We start from the raw sequence: 14437 nt of genomic DNA, 5'->3' as shown, positions 1-14437 counted from the left end.
TCTAATTTATTACTGAGATGCAGGAGTGTAACATGGGGGTACATGGGTGCACCAAGGATTCACACAGTGGTGAAATGTGGGGTACATGCATTCACCCTTCATTATTGGTATTACTGTGGCACCTAGGAACCTCAATCATGGACCAGGACCCCATTGTGCTAGGCATTGTACAACCGGAACAAAGCCAGTCCCTGCCAAACCCCTTCCAATCCGAACAGATGAATACAAACAGATGAGAGAGTACAAAGAAACAGAGGCAATATTGGCCAGCATGATAGCAGCGGTCTCAGCAAACTCTGACCTCTGAGTTATACCCATAGGCTACGCACTGTGCGCCACAATGTATAGCTAAGCCTCAGGTGCAGGATGGGGTATATCCATGCCCCTTGATTTATACCCGAGGCACAGGGGGTGCAGTGTGAGGTACGTACATACACCGTTTTGTACCCAAAGCACCAGGGTTGCATGTGTGCACCAGGGGGAGCGGCGCTTTGGCCGCCCTCGCCAGCTACCGGACAGCTCACAGATGCGCGCAGCGCGCGCTTGCGCTTTGACTAATCCTTTAATTCCGGCCCTTGCAGCCGTGGCACCGCCCCCCGACGGGGATTGGAAGGTCCCGGCTCCGCCCCCTGGTCACGTGGAGGAAGTTGCGCTGGAGCCATGGAGGAGGCGGGGGTGTCGCTTGGGTGAGTGGGTGTGTGTGTGTTGGGGGCAGAGCCCCGGGGATCGCCTGGGGCACGGGGAGTGCCGCCGGCGGGGCGGTGCCTGGGCCATGGGTAGCAGGACTCAGGAGGTGGGTGCACTGGCTCCCTGGGGGGAGGGCGGTGCAGGGTCAATAAGCGCATCCCCTCCACCTCGCACGTTCGCGGGGTGCAGCTCTGCACAGACATCTGGTGCACGCTCGCGGTGCATGCTAGGGGGAAGGGATAGCTCAGTGGTTTGAGCATTGGCCTACTAAACCCAGGGTTGTGAGTTCAATCCTTGAGGGGGCCATTTGGGGATCTGGGGCAAAATCAGTACTTGATCCTGCTAGTGAAGGCAGGGGGCTGGTCTCGATGACCTTTCAAGGTCCCTTCCAGTTCTAGGAGATAGTATATCTCTATTATTTATTATAGGATGAGTCCCTCATTCCCTTCACGCACTTGTGGGGCAGGTTCACCCGCATATCCCCTTGGATGCTCGTGGTGCAGGCTTGCATGGGCGTCCCCTCTCGTGCATGGTTGTCGCTCGGCTTTGCATGCACACGCCTTCTCTCCAGTAGCTGCCCTGAGAGCGGCGGCGGTGGTATCCCTAACACCTGCATTTATTCCTCCCGTAGGCCCACGGAGCAGACTGTGCTACTGAACAGTGGAACCCGAATGCCCCTGCTTGGCATGGGAACTTTCCGCCTGCAAGGGGCTGAGCTGGTGTCCCAGTGCGTGGAAGCTGCCCTAGCCCATGGCTACCGCTCCTTTGACACAGCTGCTGTCTATGGCAATGAGGCAGCGATTGGGCAGGCACTGGGGGCCCTGCTGCCCCTTCATGGCCTAGCACGCTCTGATGTCTTCCTCACCACCAAGCTGGGTCCACGGGACCAGGGCAAGGCCGAAGCTGAGGCCGCCTGCCTGCGTAGCCTGGAGCAGCTAGCCTGTGGCTACCTGGATCTCTATCTCATCCACTGGCCAGGCACACAGGGCAAGCCCCAAGGGGACAAGGGCAATCGGGAGCGGCGCTGGGAGAGCTGGCGGGCGCTGGAGCGGATGCACTACGCTGGGCACCTGCGGGCAATAGGTGTTTCTAACTACACCCTGGGACACCTGCAGGAGCTGCTGGCCCACTGCCGGGTGCCGCCGGCTGTGCTGCAGGTGGAGTTCCACCCAGAGCTGCCCCAGCGGGAGCTATGGGACTTCTGCCAGCAGCATGGCATTCATCTCCAGGCCTACGCCTCACTGGGCTGTGGGCAGCTGTTGGGCCGGGCAGAGGTGGGGCGGGTGGCAGAGCGCCAGGGGCGTACTCCTGCCCAGGTTCTTCTACGCTGGGCCCTGCACCAGGGTGTGGGGGTGATCCCCAAGTCTGTCAGCCCCACCCGCCTGGCCGAGAATGCCCAACTTTGGGGCTGGGACCTCAGGCCAGAGGATATGGCTGAGCTGGGGGCGATGGACTGCAGCAGGCACTACTGCTGGGACCCCAGTGGAGTGACATAAAGTGGAAGGTGCATATGTGTGTGGGGAGGCATGGTTGGGGTGTTGTTGGGGGTAAGCATGCGTGGAAGGGGGCACTGTTGCAGGGGGGAGGGATGATGGAAAGAACTCGGGGGTGGTGTCAGGCACATGTGGCTGGAGAGGTTGGTGATGCTGCAGGGGGGGGACAGGGTGGCAGGCACATGTGACCGGGGGGGACAGTGCTGCAGGCAGGGGACAGGGTGGCAGGCATGCTTGGTTGGGAGGGCAGTGCTGCAAGAGGGGGACAGGTTGGCAGATGCGTGTGGCTGTGGCTTTGGGGGCGGAGGGCACTGCAGGGGGGGACTGGTTGGGAGGTATGTGTGGTCGGGGGTGGTACTGAAGAGGGGGGGGGCAGGTGCATGTGGCTGGAGTGTAGTGCTGTGGATGGGGGAGGCAGTGCTGCCATGGGGAAGTGCAGTAGCAGGCGTGCATGGTTGCGGGGACGGTGCTGCAGGACAGGGAATGGTGGGAGGTGTGTGTGGCTGGGGCGGGGAAGGCAGTGGGGAGCGTAGGTGTCTGTGTTTGTGCCTAGGATTTGGAAGGGGGCACCTGTGATGGTGGCTGTACCACCACAACAGAGATGCAATAAAAAACTAATGCAGGCAGCCATAAAAAATACCGGTTTTTATTACAACTTCCCCAGCTAGTGTAAAAAACTCAGCCTCTTCCCCCCTCCCTCCAGAGATAGATGTGGGGAGTCACCCTATGGGGAGACAGGCAGCTGCCTACCCGGAGGGCTGGGTAGTGGAGAGTTGTTGGGGGGAATATGTCCCATACAGAGCTCCCCCCAACATCTCCCTCCTCCCAGGAGACTGGCATCCTGCAGAGCTTGCCCTCAAGGGGCTAGTCCCATCCCCTCAGCAGGGAAGCTGCCGTCATTTGGAGCTCCTGGGGGGGGCATCACAGGCGGGTCTGTGTCCCAACCAGGCCTGGAGGGTTTCTTTCCAGCTGTTCCCCCGGTGCAGCTGGGATGTTGTGCCTGCACTCTTGGGGCGTGGCAGCACCTAGAGGAGGAGGGAGATGGTGAGAGCCCAGTGGGGACACCCCCACTGAAAGTGCCTCCTCCCATTGCAAATGCTGCCCCTACATAGCAAGCCCTCCCATGAACACCCCCGACTGCGTCTCTGGCAGCCCCCCACCTCTACTGCCCTCCCAGGTGCTTTCCCCCCCATCCCCCCGCCCCCCCCTGCAGGGCCCCCTGCCTGCCCCCCCCCCCTTGTGTGGGCGAGCCAGCTTGCTGCCTCTTTGATGGACACTGCATGCTGATGGCCCTGGACAGCTGAGCAATGCCACCCCACCTAATGTGTGTGGGGGAGAGAAGGACGGACCCACCTCCAGTGGATGCTGGAGGGGTTCCTCTGAGGTGAGTGAGGAGGTCTTTTTAGCCTCCCCAAATCCTCTCTTCCCCCCCAGCATCTTATGGTTCCCTTCTCCATGCCAGTCACAGGTCTCCGGCTTGAGACCTGGAAGTGAGGGAGCTCATTGGGTTGGCAGTTTGAGTGCAACTGCCCCCCAAGGAATTGTGTCCTCCCTTATCCCCTGTTTCACCTCCCCCTGGGGGTCATCCCCTCTCCATGTGCCCCCTGCCCCTTCTAAACCCATCTCACCTGCAGCGCCACGTCAAACTCATCACTCATCCTGCGCAGTTCCCGCCCGTAACGCATGGCAGCCCAAAGGATGGGGGGGGCGGAGCGTGAGCGTGCCCGGAATGCCCCACCTGGCTCATCCTGCACTTCTGGCTCCAGAGATGGGGGGTCTGACCCTATCCGGCTTCGCACCTCTGCAGGAGGAGGAAATTGAGGGGTTGGAGATCAGGGACTGACACACACTCGCAGGGGAAGGCTGGAAGCCCTGGCATTTGGGGGGGGAGGGGGGCTTTGTGGGAATGGGGAATTCCCTCAGAAAGATCTGGGAGCCCAACCTAGGGCGGAAGCTAGGAAAGGGGGAATCCCCCCAGCTGTGTGTTACATGGGGCAGAAGTCCCCCCCCCCGAAAGTTCTGTGACCCCCATTGTGGACAATACTCTGGGGTGGGGGACGAGCATGCTGGGTCCAGGGCTGCCTTTTCCAGTCCGGATGCGGGGGGGGGGTCCTCACCAGCTGTGGGGGTGTCTGGCTGCTTGGAGCCGGACGTGTGTCCCCGCTGCGACTCGGGGGGAAGAGGCGACTCCTTCCCTCGCCCCGGGAACACCTCGTCCGGGAACTCCTGGATGCGAAACATGCTCAGGGACGGGGCATGGCGCCCGGGCGCCGCGCTGCAAGAGAAGGGGGGTGTCAAGGGGTGCATAGCCCCGGGCCCCTCCCTTGGGGAAAGGAGTCCCCGACATATACTCCCGGGACTGCCTGATCTCCCTGCCCCTCCCCCCACCTAGGATTCCCCTCTCCCACCCTCCTGGGATTGTATTCCGTCCCCCCTCCAGCCCCCGCCGTCTCCCCCTCAGCTCCTGGGATTTCCCTTCCCTCACTCACCCGCGAGGGGGGGGTGCTATCAATCAATCCCCCCTATTTACACCCGGGATCGCGGGCCCAGCCACAGTCACCCGGGCAATAGGGACTGACACCAGCCGTGCCCAATCACAGATCCCCTACATCACGGGGGAAGCCCTGCCCCCTAGTGACCTCAGCCGGCCCCGTCTCCCGCCCCGGGTTCATGAGGCTGCCTGCACCAACCACGCCACCCCCTCAATCTTCCTGCCAGCGGGGCGACTGGGGTGTGGTCGCTGAGGGGGGCACTGGAGTGGGGCACAGGGGAGTGCTGGGGGAGGGGCTCTGGGGGTGCGGAGGCGGTGGGGGGCACTGGGCTGGGGGGAGTGACATGTCGGCGGGTGCAAAGGTTCTGGGCGGCTGTTCGGGGGTCACGGGTGGGGGCGCTGGGAGATGCAGGGCAGTGGAGTGGGGGCGCTGGGGGATATGAGGGCGCGCTCGGTGGGGGCGCTTCATTTGCCCATAGCTAAGATGGCGGCAGGAAGTGGCGCTCTCCCCGACTTCGCTTCTCGTTCTCTATGGTCGGGACTCTTGGCGATTTGCCTTACGCCGCTTGCGCGGGGGGCGGGCCCGTCTCCTGCGTGGGGGTGGGGAAGGTTACGCGCTTTGCGCAGCTAGTAGCTGCCGGCTGCTGTCATCGCCGCTGCCGCGACTGAAGCCGGGGAACCCAGGCGTCTGAGGACTCTAGGCGGGGGTCTCTTAGCGGGAGGGGGTGAGGGGACCTTGGCGTCCGAGGACCGGGGGGGAGGGAAAAGGGAGACCCCGAGTGGCGGGAGCGCTAAGGGACTCCAAAATTGGGGGTACTTTGAGGGACCCTTTGAAGAGGATACCTAATTGGGGTGGGTCGGGGGACCCAGGAGTCCGGGCACCTTCGTGCTGGGACGCAGCGCAGCGGGAGGGGAGCCCCCAACTGAGGGGACCCTGGTGCCTAGTGAGGCTGGGGAGGGGGCAGAGAAGACCCCCCCCCCATTGAACTGGGAGGGTATTAGGGTCGGGGTCATTCCCCTCACCTCCGGCAGGAGAATCCCCCCAACTGGGAATCAGGGCCCAAGCCCTCCATATCGCCCGCTAACCTGTACCACCCCCCCCCCCCCGTCTGCCATGAAGCAGCCTGAGCCTGCCGGGCTCCCCCTGGCCTCTCTTTCCCCAGGATTTTGCCTCTTCCTGTGGGGGAGGCTGTGATGCCCACAGCCGGTACTGCTGTTGGGGAACTGTTGTGGGGGGGGGTGTCCTAGGTGGGCTGGAACCCCCCCCCTTTCCCATACATCCACGGGAGCTGGTTCTCCCTCCCTACATGCTGGACTCAGCACTTCGGAAAGGGAATTGATCTCTGGACACGCTGTTGCCCCCGATAGCAGCAGTACCCCCAGCCCAGGACACACTGCCCCCCCATAGCACTGGCACCCCCAGCCCAAGACAGACAGATTTCCCCTAGGGAAATCCCCCAGGACAAGCTGTGCCCCCAGCAATAGAACCCCTCAGCCCAGGATAAACTGTTTCTCGCTGTAGTAGGGCACCCCCTCTTGGCACCTCAAACCCTCTCTGCTGCAATCCACATCCCCCTGGCACCTCTCTTTCTTCATACCAGCCTTGCTATATCCTCCTCCGGCTCTCAGGGGATGCCTCCCCTCATAGCCCTCTTCTAGTTGAGCCCCCCCGCACTCTCCCCTCAAAGAGACAGCTGGGCATGGAGCAAGCTGCCAGCAACCTGACGGTGATTGTGCCAGCCCAGCGCCTGACGCCAGCTTTTCCCCCGGCGGTCAAGCTGGGGCTCACGGCGCTGTACACGGCGCTGTATGCCCTGCTCTTCCTCTCAGTCTATGCCCAGTTGTGGCTGGTGCTGCTCTACCGGCACAAGAAGTTCAGCTATCAGACCGTCTTCCTCTTCCTTTGCCTGCTCTGGGCCACCCTCCGCACCACGCTCTTCTCCTTCTACTTCAAGAACACTCTCAAGGCCAACCAGCTGGGGCCCTTCCTCTACTGGCTGCTCTACTGCTGCCCCGTCTGCCTCCAGTTCTTCACCTTGACGCTCATGAACCTCTACTTTGCCCAGGTAATCAGGGTGGGGTGGGGTGAGGGGGGCTTCACGGCTCAGCCCTGTGAGTAAAAGCCATCAACTTGGGTTTCCGCACACCTGGCTTCACTTTTCCTTGCTTGGCGCTTCCCATAGCTGGGGAGGGAACTCAGGAGTCCTGGCTCCCAACTCTTTCTCTAATCACTAAAGCCCCACTCATCTTCCAAAGCTGGGGACAGTACCCAGGAGTCCTGACTCCCAGCTCTAGCCCACTAGACCCAATTCCCCTCTCAAAGCTGAGGACAGAACCCAGTAGCCCCCTACCTGCTCTCTAACCCACTAATCCCTACTCCCTTCATATGCTGCTTGCATAAATATTTGTGCCCAGATACCCCAGTGATGGGGTCATAGGAGTGTCCAGACTCTAGAAAGTAGCATCCTGTGATGCTGAGTGCCTTGTCCCTGCCCCATGGAGAGGACTCCAACATGGGACAGAAGATCAGTTGGGGAAGCATTTGGGGTGGGGGGGAGGAGGAGTGGAATGGAGGGAGGGGACTATCTGGCTATGGGGTTGAGGAATGGGAAACATGGTCTTTCCCTTCTAGGGGGCGCTTGCACCAGTCTGTCCCCAGACAGGGTGGGGTGGGGCGGGGCAGGGGGGACTGGCTTGGTGAGAGGTGTAGGGAATTAGATATGGGACCTTTCCCCTCTAATGAAATCCTGCCCTTAGTGGTGAGTCTTGTGAGGGATGACCAAGCCCCAGAGACCCAGCCTCTCTCCCTTTGTGGGGGAGGGGCTGCACATGGGGGGTTGCATCTGTTGCTGCTGTGCCCCCAATTTTTGCTGCATCCCCTGCTGGCTCTGGTGCGCTCTGACCGTGGTTGGGTCTGGCTTGTTGGGGGCGGGGGGGCACGTTCTGTTTGTTGATGTTTTGCAACTCATCTCCCTTGGACTCTGCCTCCTCAGTCACGCTGCGAGGGGCATGTGCTGGTGGAGGGGTGCCCGTTAGGCTGTGACCCTAACTCTGCCCCCCTTCCTTAGGTGGTGTTCAAGGCTAAAGCTAAGTACCACCCGAACATGACCAAAGGGCTGTGAGTATCCCCCCACACTCCCCCATACCCTATACCCACTTATAGCCCCTCCATGCCCCAAGCTGGGAATAGAACTCAGGAGTCCTGACACCCCCTCGCCCCTCTGGAACCCACTATACCCCACTCCCCTTCCAGACCCAGGGATAAAATCCAGAAGTCACTCAGCTGAATTGGGGCCATCTCACCCCCAGCCTGGCTCTGTGCCCCACATTCCCTGGTGCTGGTGGCTTTGGCCTAATGGGCATAGAGGCTCTGTGCCCACCCCCCTTCCCTGGGCAGGTCTGGAACAAAGGCTGGTGGGAGGAGTGGGATTGGACTGGCTCCCTGTGTGGACACCTTCCCCCCCCCCCCCCCAGCATCCTCTGAGCCCAGCAGCAAAGCTGCTTAGGGATTGAGCTGGGGAGAAGGAGGGGGAAGCTGGAGAGATGGGGGAGGGACAAGGATGGGAGACTGTGGTGGGGAGGGGATCTGGGGAGAGTGGGAGGGTCAGGGAACGGAGTAGGAGAGCTGCACTGAGTCGGGAAGAAGGATCTGGAGGGGAGGGAATGCTCTGCAGAGGGATCGGGTAAGGACGGGACAGCAGAGCTGGGGGCGGGGAGTGGAAGGGACTGGCAGAGTAGATCTGCCCCCCAGGGCGGGAGGGGAACAGTATGTCTCCAGGCTGGTCCCTCAGTCTCAGTTTCTCCCACAGGCTGGCTGTGCGGGGGGCCTGCCTGGGCGCCAGCCTGCTCTTCCTGGCAGTGAACGTGGCCTGTGCTTTCGTGGTGCGGCTGGGGCGGGCCGAGCCCTGGGCCGTGGTGCTGACCCGTGTCCTCATCAATGACTCACTCTTCGTGCTGGGTGCTATCACCCTGGCGCTCTGCCTCTGCCTTGTGGCTCGCGGCTCACCAAGCACCAGCCTCTACCTGCAGGCCAAGGTGGGACACATCCTTTTCCTCTAGGGGGTGCTGGTTCCAATCCAGTCCCAGAGCCGGGGCACTGGCTGGCTCAGGAGGGTTAGGAATGGGATACTGGGCCCTTCACCTCTAGGGGGCGCTGGCTCCGATCTGACCCCAGCCTGTGGGGGACTGGCTGGACGGAGGGTTGGGGGAAATGGGACATGGAGCTTCCCTCTAGGAGGTGCCATCTGGCACTGGCCAGAGACCATGCTACCTGGGTGGGTTTGGGAGGGCCCATGGGCCTGATGGCAATCCTTTGGGAATGGGTTCGGGAGGTTGAGTCGCAGGAATGGTGCCTGCATCTGTCTCCCTCCCTCCTCAGGGCACCACAGTGTGCCAGACAGCAGCCATGGGTAGCACCATGGTGCTGCTGCATGCCAGCCGTGCCTGCTACAACCTGGTGGCCCTGGCGTTGAGCTCCCACACCCGGCTGGACTCCTTCGACTACGACTGGTACAATGTTTCGGACCAGGTCAGTGCAGACAGGGGAGGGACTTCCAGGGAGGTGGGTGGCACCGATGGACAGGCAGGGGGGCCTGCAAGGTGTTGTGGGTGGAGATGGCGGGGCTGGGGGAGTGAGTGGCTCCAGAAGGCTGGGGGGGTATGGTGCATGTGGCGGGTAGTTGGGGGGGCGGCCCGGGGGGGGGGGGGGGGGGGGGGGGGGGTTGGGGGGGTTAGGGGGCTCGGGGGGCTGCCCCTCCATGGGGACTGGTGTGTCTAACTCTCTGTTTGGGGGAATTGGGCAAAATCTCTCCCCCACTGTTTGCTCTCTGTTCTTGGGGGGGCAGCACCTCAGCCCTTCGGCAGAGCCTCGTTTTGGCTGGTGAAAATTTAGCGGGCACCTGGGGCTGGTGGCCAGACCCCTAAAGGAATCTGAACGGTCTCTCCCCACCCCTCCAGGCAGATCTGATCACTGACCTGGGGGACCAAGGATACTTGGTCTTTGGCCTCATCCTCTTTGTGTGGGAGTTGCTGCCAACTGCCCTACTGGTGGGCTTCTTCCGGGTGCACCGCCCTCCCCAGGACCTGGTGAGTGGGGCAGCTGAAGCCCAGGATTGGGGGAGTGGAGCAGGGCCTGCTGGGTTAATTGTGGAGGAATAACTGGATGCAGAGAATCAAAGATGTTTGCGTGACCCTGGCACTATCCAGATCTAACCAAGGTTTAATTGGGATTTTGAGTACAGGGACCTTGGTCTGCTCAGCCCCATGGCAGACACCCCATTAAACACCCTCTGAACCTTTGGTACCAGATACAGCTAAAGGAGGCGAATCAGTGAAAGTGTTTCAAATGGGAAAAGGCAGACTTGTAACCCCAGCCCTTGTGCCAGTTCCCCTCGGGGGGGGGGAGTTTCTGGAAGGGCAAAACCCGTCTGGCAGCCTCTGAGGTGCCAGTAAAGGTGTAATAACTGTCCCGTGGTGGGGAGCAGAAGTTAGTTCAGAAGGGTTGGGCTGGTGTCGTTGCTAAGGTCCCACCCTGGTCCCTAGAAAACAAAACAAGACAAACACGCAATAGGACATTAAAACTCCCGGCCAAGTGAGAAACGTGGCCTCTGTGGAGCCGACTTTCACCTGCAGCCTCCCTGCTGAAGAAACACAGGCTGGGCACAGGGACCCCCGCAGCCGCTCCGGGCTCCTCAGGCCACTGCTTTGAGCTGCCTCTTTGGTCGTAGGTGTATGGCAGTGTTGCAAAATTTGCAGTGTGGGCCTGCTAAGCCAGCTGCTCATTGGACAAGAGGCATAAGGAGAGGGAGGGGAAAGAGAAGAAATAATAGAGGAACGGGGGGAGGAAAAGGACGCATGGGATGGGATGACAGTCTGTCTCCCAGGTGGTGTTTGTATTTAATAAAGCTGGTGGAGGTGTCATCTGGGTCCATCTTTGCCTGGTCTGATGAGAGCATCTCCTAGGGTCAGGATGACAGAGGCCCAATGATATCATGCTGGATCCAGAGGTCCCAGGAGATGGGGGAGCAGCCAGACTCTTTTTCTGGTTTCCTGTCTCAGTCCCTGGGTATTATTAGCCTGTTTTTCCTGTCCCCAAAGTCTTTTCTTTGAAGGGCCCCAGAAGGGGGGTGAGGGGCAGGAAAGCCCAGCCCCTCGGTATTTTGTCCACCAGTTAGGCCTAATTTCCAACACACCCATTTTGGTCCCTTGATTTCTGGGCTGACACGTCTCTTCTTTAGCAGCCCTTGCGTTAAATCCGTCGGCATCCAGCTCCGTTTGCTCCTTTCCTGTCAGCGTTTGCTGGCCCCGGCTCTTGTGACGTGTTCTGAGCTTGCGCTCCCTTCTCGCAGTCAGGGTGGGTTTGCAGGCCCACTTGTTACGCCAGGCCGGGGAGGAGGGGGGTGGCCTGCTGAGATGTCAGCAGCTCCTGGGGTCAGGAAGGGCCCCCCCACAGAGTACCTCCCAGCAATGAGGGATTCCCCAACCCCCTCCTCATGGCACAGCTGGGCTGGTGCAATATGGCTTCCTCTATGGGGCAGGAGTCTTACAGCAGAGGGGGGGACCCCCCACAAGGTGTTGCAGGCCTCAGCCTGGCAGGGGGGATCTACACACACACTCACAGAACAGCCCTTCTCCTGTGGGTCAGCCTGGTGGGTCGCAATCACCTGGGGAAGGGGGGAGGGGGCGGTGAAGAGAAACCTGGCCTCCCTCTACAATAATAGCCTGTCTCTTCTCTCCTCCGCCCCCTGGCAGAGTGCCAACCACATCATCAATGGGCAGCTCGGGGGCTCCCGGTCTTACTTCTTCGACCACCCCGGGCAATACGAGAACGAGGGGCCCTCCCGCAGGAAGGGAAGCAGGTAACCCCCCCCTTGACCTCTAGTCCCCCAGAGGGAAGCAGCAGGTAACACCCCCTGGGGGGAGAATAAATGGGTGGGGAGGGAGTCCACAGGGTCCTCCTCCCTCCATTGGGTTTAAGGCCCCTGGAGGAGAACTGACCCCCAATGGGGTCTCACTAATGGAGCGTTGGAGCACTGCATGCTGGGAGCTAACCCCTCTGGATTCATGCCTGCTGGGGCTCTGCTTGGGGTGGGGTGGGGCAGATGGGGGGGACCCTATTCTGGGGAGTGGGATGGGAGGATGGTACTCCATGTAACCCACCCCCCCCCTCTGCCTTGCAGCCTGGCAGGCCGACTGGGCAGCGGCAGCTGGTATGGAGCCATTGGCCGGACTGGGAGGGATCCGGACTGGCTGGGGGGGCAGCCCCCCACAACTCCCCTGCTCTTCTCCCAGGTCACTGTGCAGGCCAGCCACCACCACAGCCTCTACTCCACCCCGCAGACCTAGATGCGCCCCGCACCCCGTGCGTCACAGGAGGACGCTGGTGAAATGGGGCCACGAGGATTCAATAGTGTGGAAGGCAGCGGGATGTGGAGGGATGAGTTCTGAGTGCAGGAAGTGGAGGGGACCCAGCTCTGTGCACCCTCCAGCTGAACAACCCCCAACCAAACAGCGCCCCTCCTGATCGCACAGGGATGGCTTTGGCACCACCCCACATGCTGCAGCCTCTGAGGGTGCAGGCCAGTTTGGGCAGGGATCCCAGTGTCCACCCGTGGGTCAAAGGAAGAATGGACTGTCTCCTCCCCCTGCCGCTGAATGTGCTGGAGAATTGCATGTCGGGAGTTCCCCCTCTGGATTCGTGCCTGCAGCTGAACCATCCCTGGGGGGTCACACTGTCGTGAGGTGCCAGACTGTGGCTCAGGTGCCGGTTCGTACCCTCCGATGCACGCCAGCTCCTGGCTCCTCCGAGAGCTCTCCCCAGCGCTGCCCTCCCACCCCAAGGCTTTGGTGCTGTCCTGTCCCTCCGCCCCAGGCTCAATAAAAGGTTTGTGTTCGTGGCACAGCCTCTGTGTGTGGCTTTTGTGGGTGCGGAAAGCCAGGACTCCTCAGTTCTGTTCCCAGCTTGGGGAGAATGTGGTGGGGCTGGGAGCCAGGGCTCTTGGGTTCTATCCTGGAGGGGTGCGGGGGACTGGGAGACAGGACTCCTGAGTTCTGTTCCCAGCTCTTGGAGGGGAGTGGGGTCTAGTGGTTAGAGTGGGGTGGGGCTGGGAGCCAGGACTCCTGAGTTCTATTCCCAGCTCTTGGAGGGGAGTGGGGTCTAGTGGTTAGAGTGGGGTGGGGCTGGGAGCCAGGACTCCTGGGTTCTGTTCCCAGCTCTGCTGCAGAATGCATGAGCTGCAGCAGGTAGTTTTCCCCGCCCCCTCCTTGGCTGGCACAAGCACTGTGTGCAACTGGGCTATGTCTCTGCCCTCACTCCTTGGACTTTAAACCCCCAGCCTGATGGGGTTAATCAGCAACCTGCCCCCACGTTGGCCCAGCATAGGTGGTTGGGGTGGGGAAGAGAGCCATGACCTGGCAACCCTCCACCCAGGGGACTGGAGCTGCCTGTTGATCTGGGAGGGGCATTGCCCCCAGAGCTGCCCTGTATTTATTCCATCTCGGCCGCCCTTTATATTGCCCATCCTAATCCCTTCTGCCCCTCGCCCTGCAGGAGTGGCAGTGTCCCTCCCTCGCAGGCAGGTGCTGTTACCCTGCCTCCCCCGCTAATCCCTCCATAAGCTGATCCACCCGCGTGCCGCTAGAGCCAGCTCAGCCCAGCGCAGGAGTTAGAGGTCACTGAAGACTAGCTCTTGCCCTAGTTTCTTGGATTCTGAGGCAAGCCCTGCCCCAGACACCTGGGTTCTCTGCCTGACTAAGGCCTGCCCCTTTCTCCATGTTTACCCCACACACTTTGGTGACACCTAGATTGATGCAGCACTTGGAATGGGGGCTGGAAGCCTGGACTACTGGCTTCTATCTTGGCTCTTAGAGAGGAGAGGGTCATAAGCCTGGCCTTGATGTCTTGGAAAACCAGCTTTGCCCCAAGCCCTCTGGCCCTAGCTGAACAAACAGGCAGAGCTCCCTCAGCCTCCTTGACCTTGCCCATTGTTCCAGTAGCCTCTATAAAACCAGCTCCTCTTTATAACTGCTTGGGGCTGGCTTGCACGGAGGCTGACAAGGCCTAGCTGCTTCTGAGCACGCGTGGGGAGTGTGTTCTGCTGGGTTCAAGCAGGGGGCACTGGGAGGCAGGACGCCTGGGTTCCATTCTCTGCTCTCGGATGGGGTGAGGCAGCTGATTGGAGTCACGCAATAACAGCACAAGAGTGAAGGACAGGACGGGAAGGGAAATCTTTTTGTTTGCAAGGGAAACTGCTGAAGGGAGGGGGTTGGCCGGGGGCCTGGAATGGAGTCACCCATATGAAAAACAGCACTTCCTGTGGCCCAGTCCCCCACCTTGCTCAATGCCCCCCAGGGACCTGCGGACCAGAACCCCTGCCCCACTCCCTGCGGCTCAGCATCCCCCACCTTGCTCCCTGTGGCCCTGCCCCCGCCCCGCCAAGGCCCTGCCCCGCTCCCTATGGCCCAGCACCCTGCTCCCTGTGACCGAGCACCCCGCAATGAGCCCTGCTCTGCGGCCAGCGGCCCAGTGCTCCCTGCTGAGACCTGCCCTGCTCCCTGGGGCCCAGCACCCCCTGTCGAACCCCTGCCCTGCTCCCTGGGGCCCAGTGCCCCCCAATAAGCCCTGTGCCAGCCCCTGCCCCGCTCCCTGTGGCCCAGTACACCCTACTGAGTCCTTGCCCCCCTCCCTGTGGCCCCCCCCCCCTGTGGCCTAGTGCTCCCTGCAGCCCAGTGCCCCCTGACAAGCCCTGCCCTGCTCCCTAGCACCCCC

General features: G+C 61.3%; 3 protein-coding genes across 4 annotated transcripts; 2 read left to right on the top strand and 1 right to left on the bottom strand.

Moving 5' to 3' along the window:
* The first annotated feature begins 614 nt into the window (after window positions 1–614).
* On the top strand, window positions 615–2258 carry LOC117881046 (glyoxal reductase-like). Its single transcript, XM_034777854.1, has 2 exons — window positions 615–686; window positions 1319–2258. Exons 1-2 carry the CDS (start codon window positions 661–663, stop codon window positions 2181–2183), a joined length of 891 nt encoding a protein of 296 aa, XP_034633745.1. The 5' UTR covers window positions 615–660; the 3' UTR covers window positions 2184–2258.
* Window positions 2259–2810: 552 nt separating this feature from the next.
* BAD (BCL2 associated agonist of cell death) lies at window positions 2811–4820 on the bottom strand. Of its 2 annotated transcripts, XM_034777856.1 has the most exons (4): window positions 4670–4820; window positions 4298–4455; window positions 3809–3981; window positions 2811–3205 (listed from the first exon to the last, which is right to left on the bottom strand). In XM_034777856.1, exons 2-4 carry the CDS (start codon window positions 4419–4421, stop codon window positions 3077–3079), a joined length of 426 nt encoding a protein of 141 aa, XP_034633747.1. In that variant the 5' UTR covers window positions 4422–4455; window positions 4670–4820; the 3' UTR covers window positions 2811–3076. The 2 variants fall into 2 exon arrangements, with proteins under 2 accessions (XP_034633747.1, XP_034633746.1); XM_034777855.1 differs by lacking the exon at window positions 4670–4820 and having other exon boundaries at window positions 4298–4572.
* A 1551-nt stretch (window positions 4821–6371) lies between these two features.
* Window positions 6372–12567, top strand: GPR137 (G protein-coupled receptor 137). The gene is made up of 7 exons (XM_034777853.1): window positions 6372–6737; window positions 7740–7789; window positions 8481–8706; window positions 9050–9199; window positions 9628–9756; window positions 11422–11528; window positions 11850–12567. The coding sequence occupies exons 1-7, from the start codon at window positions 6372–6374 to the stop codon at window positions 12013–12015; spliced, it is 1194 nt and encodes a 397-aa protein (XP_034633744.1). The 3' UTR covers window positions 12016–12567.
* The last annotated feature ends 1870 nt before the right edge of the window (window positions 12568–14437 follow it).

This window comes from Trachemys scripta, chromosome 7 (genome assembly GCF_013100865.1).
Source record: "Trachemys scripta elegans isolate TJP31775 chromosome 7, CAS_Tse_1.0, whole genome shotgun sequence".
NCBI classification, from domain to species: Eukaryota; Metazoa; Chordata; order Testudines; family Emydidae; genus Trachemys; species Trachemys scripta.
Note: the sequence above shows the minus strand (reverse complement) of the source record. Positions and strands in the feature narration are given on the sequence as shown.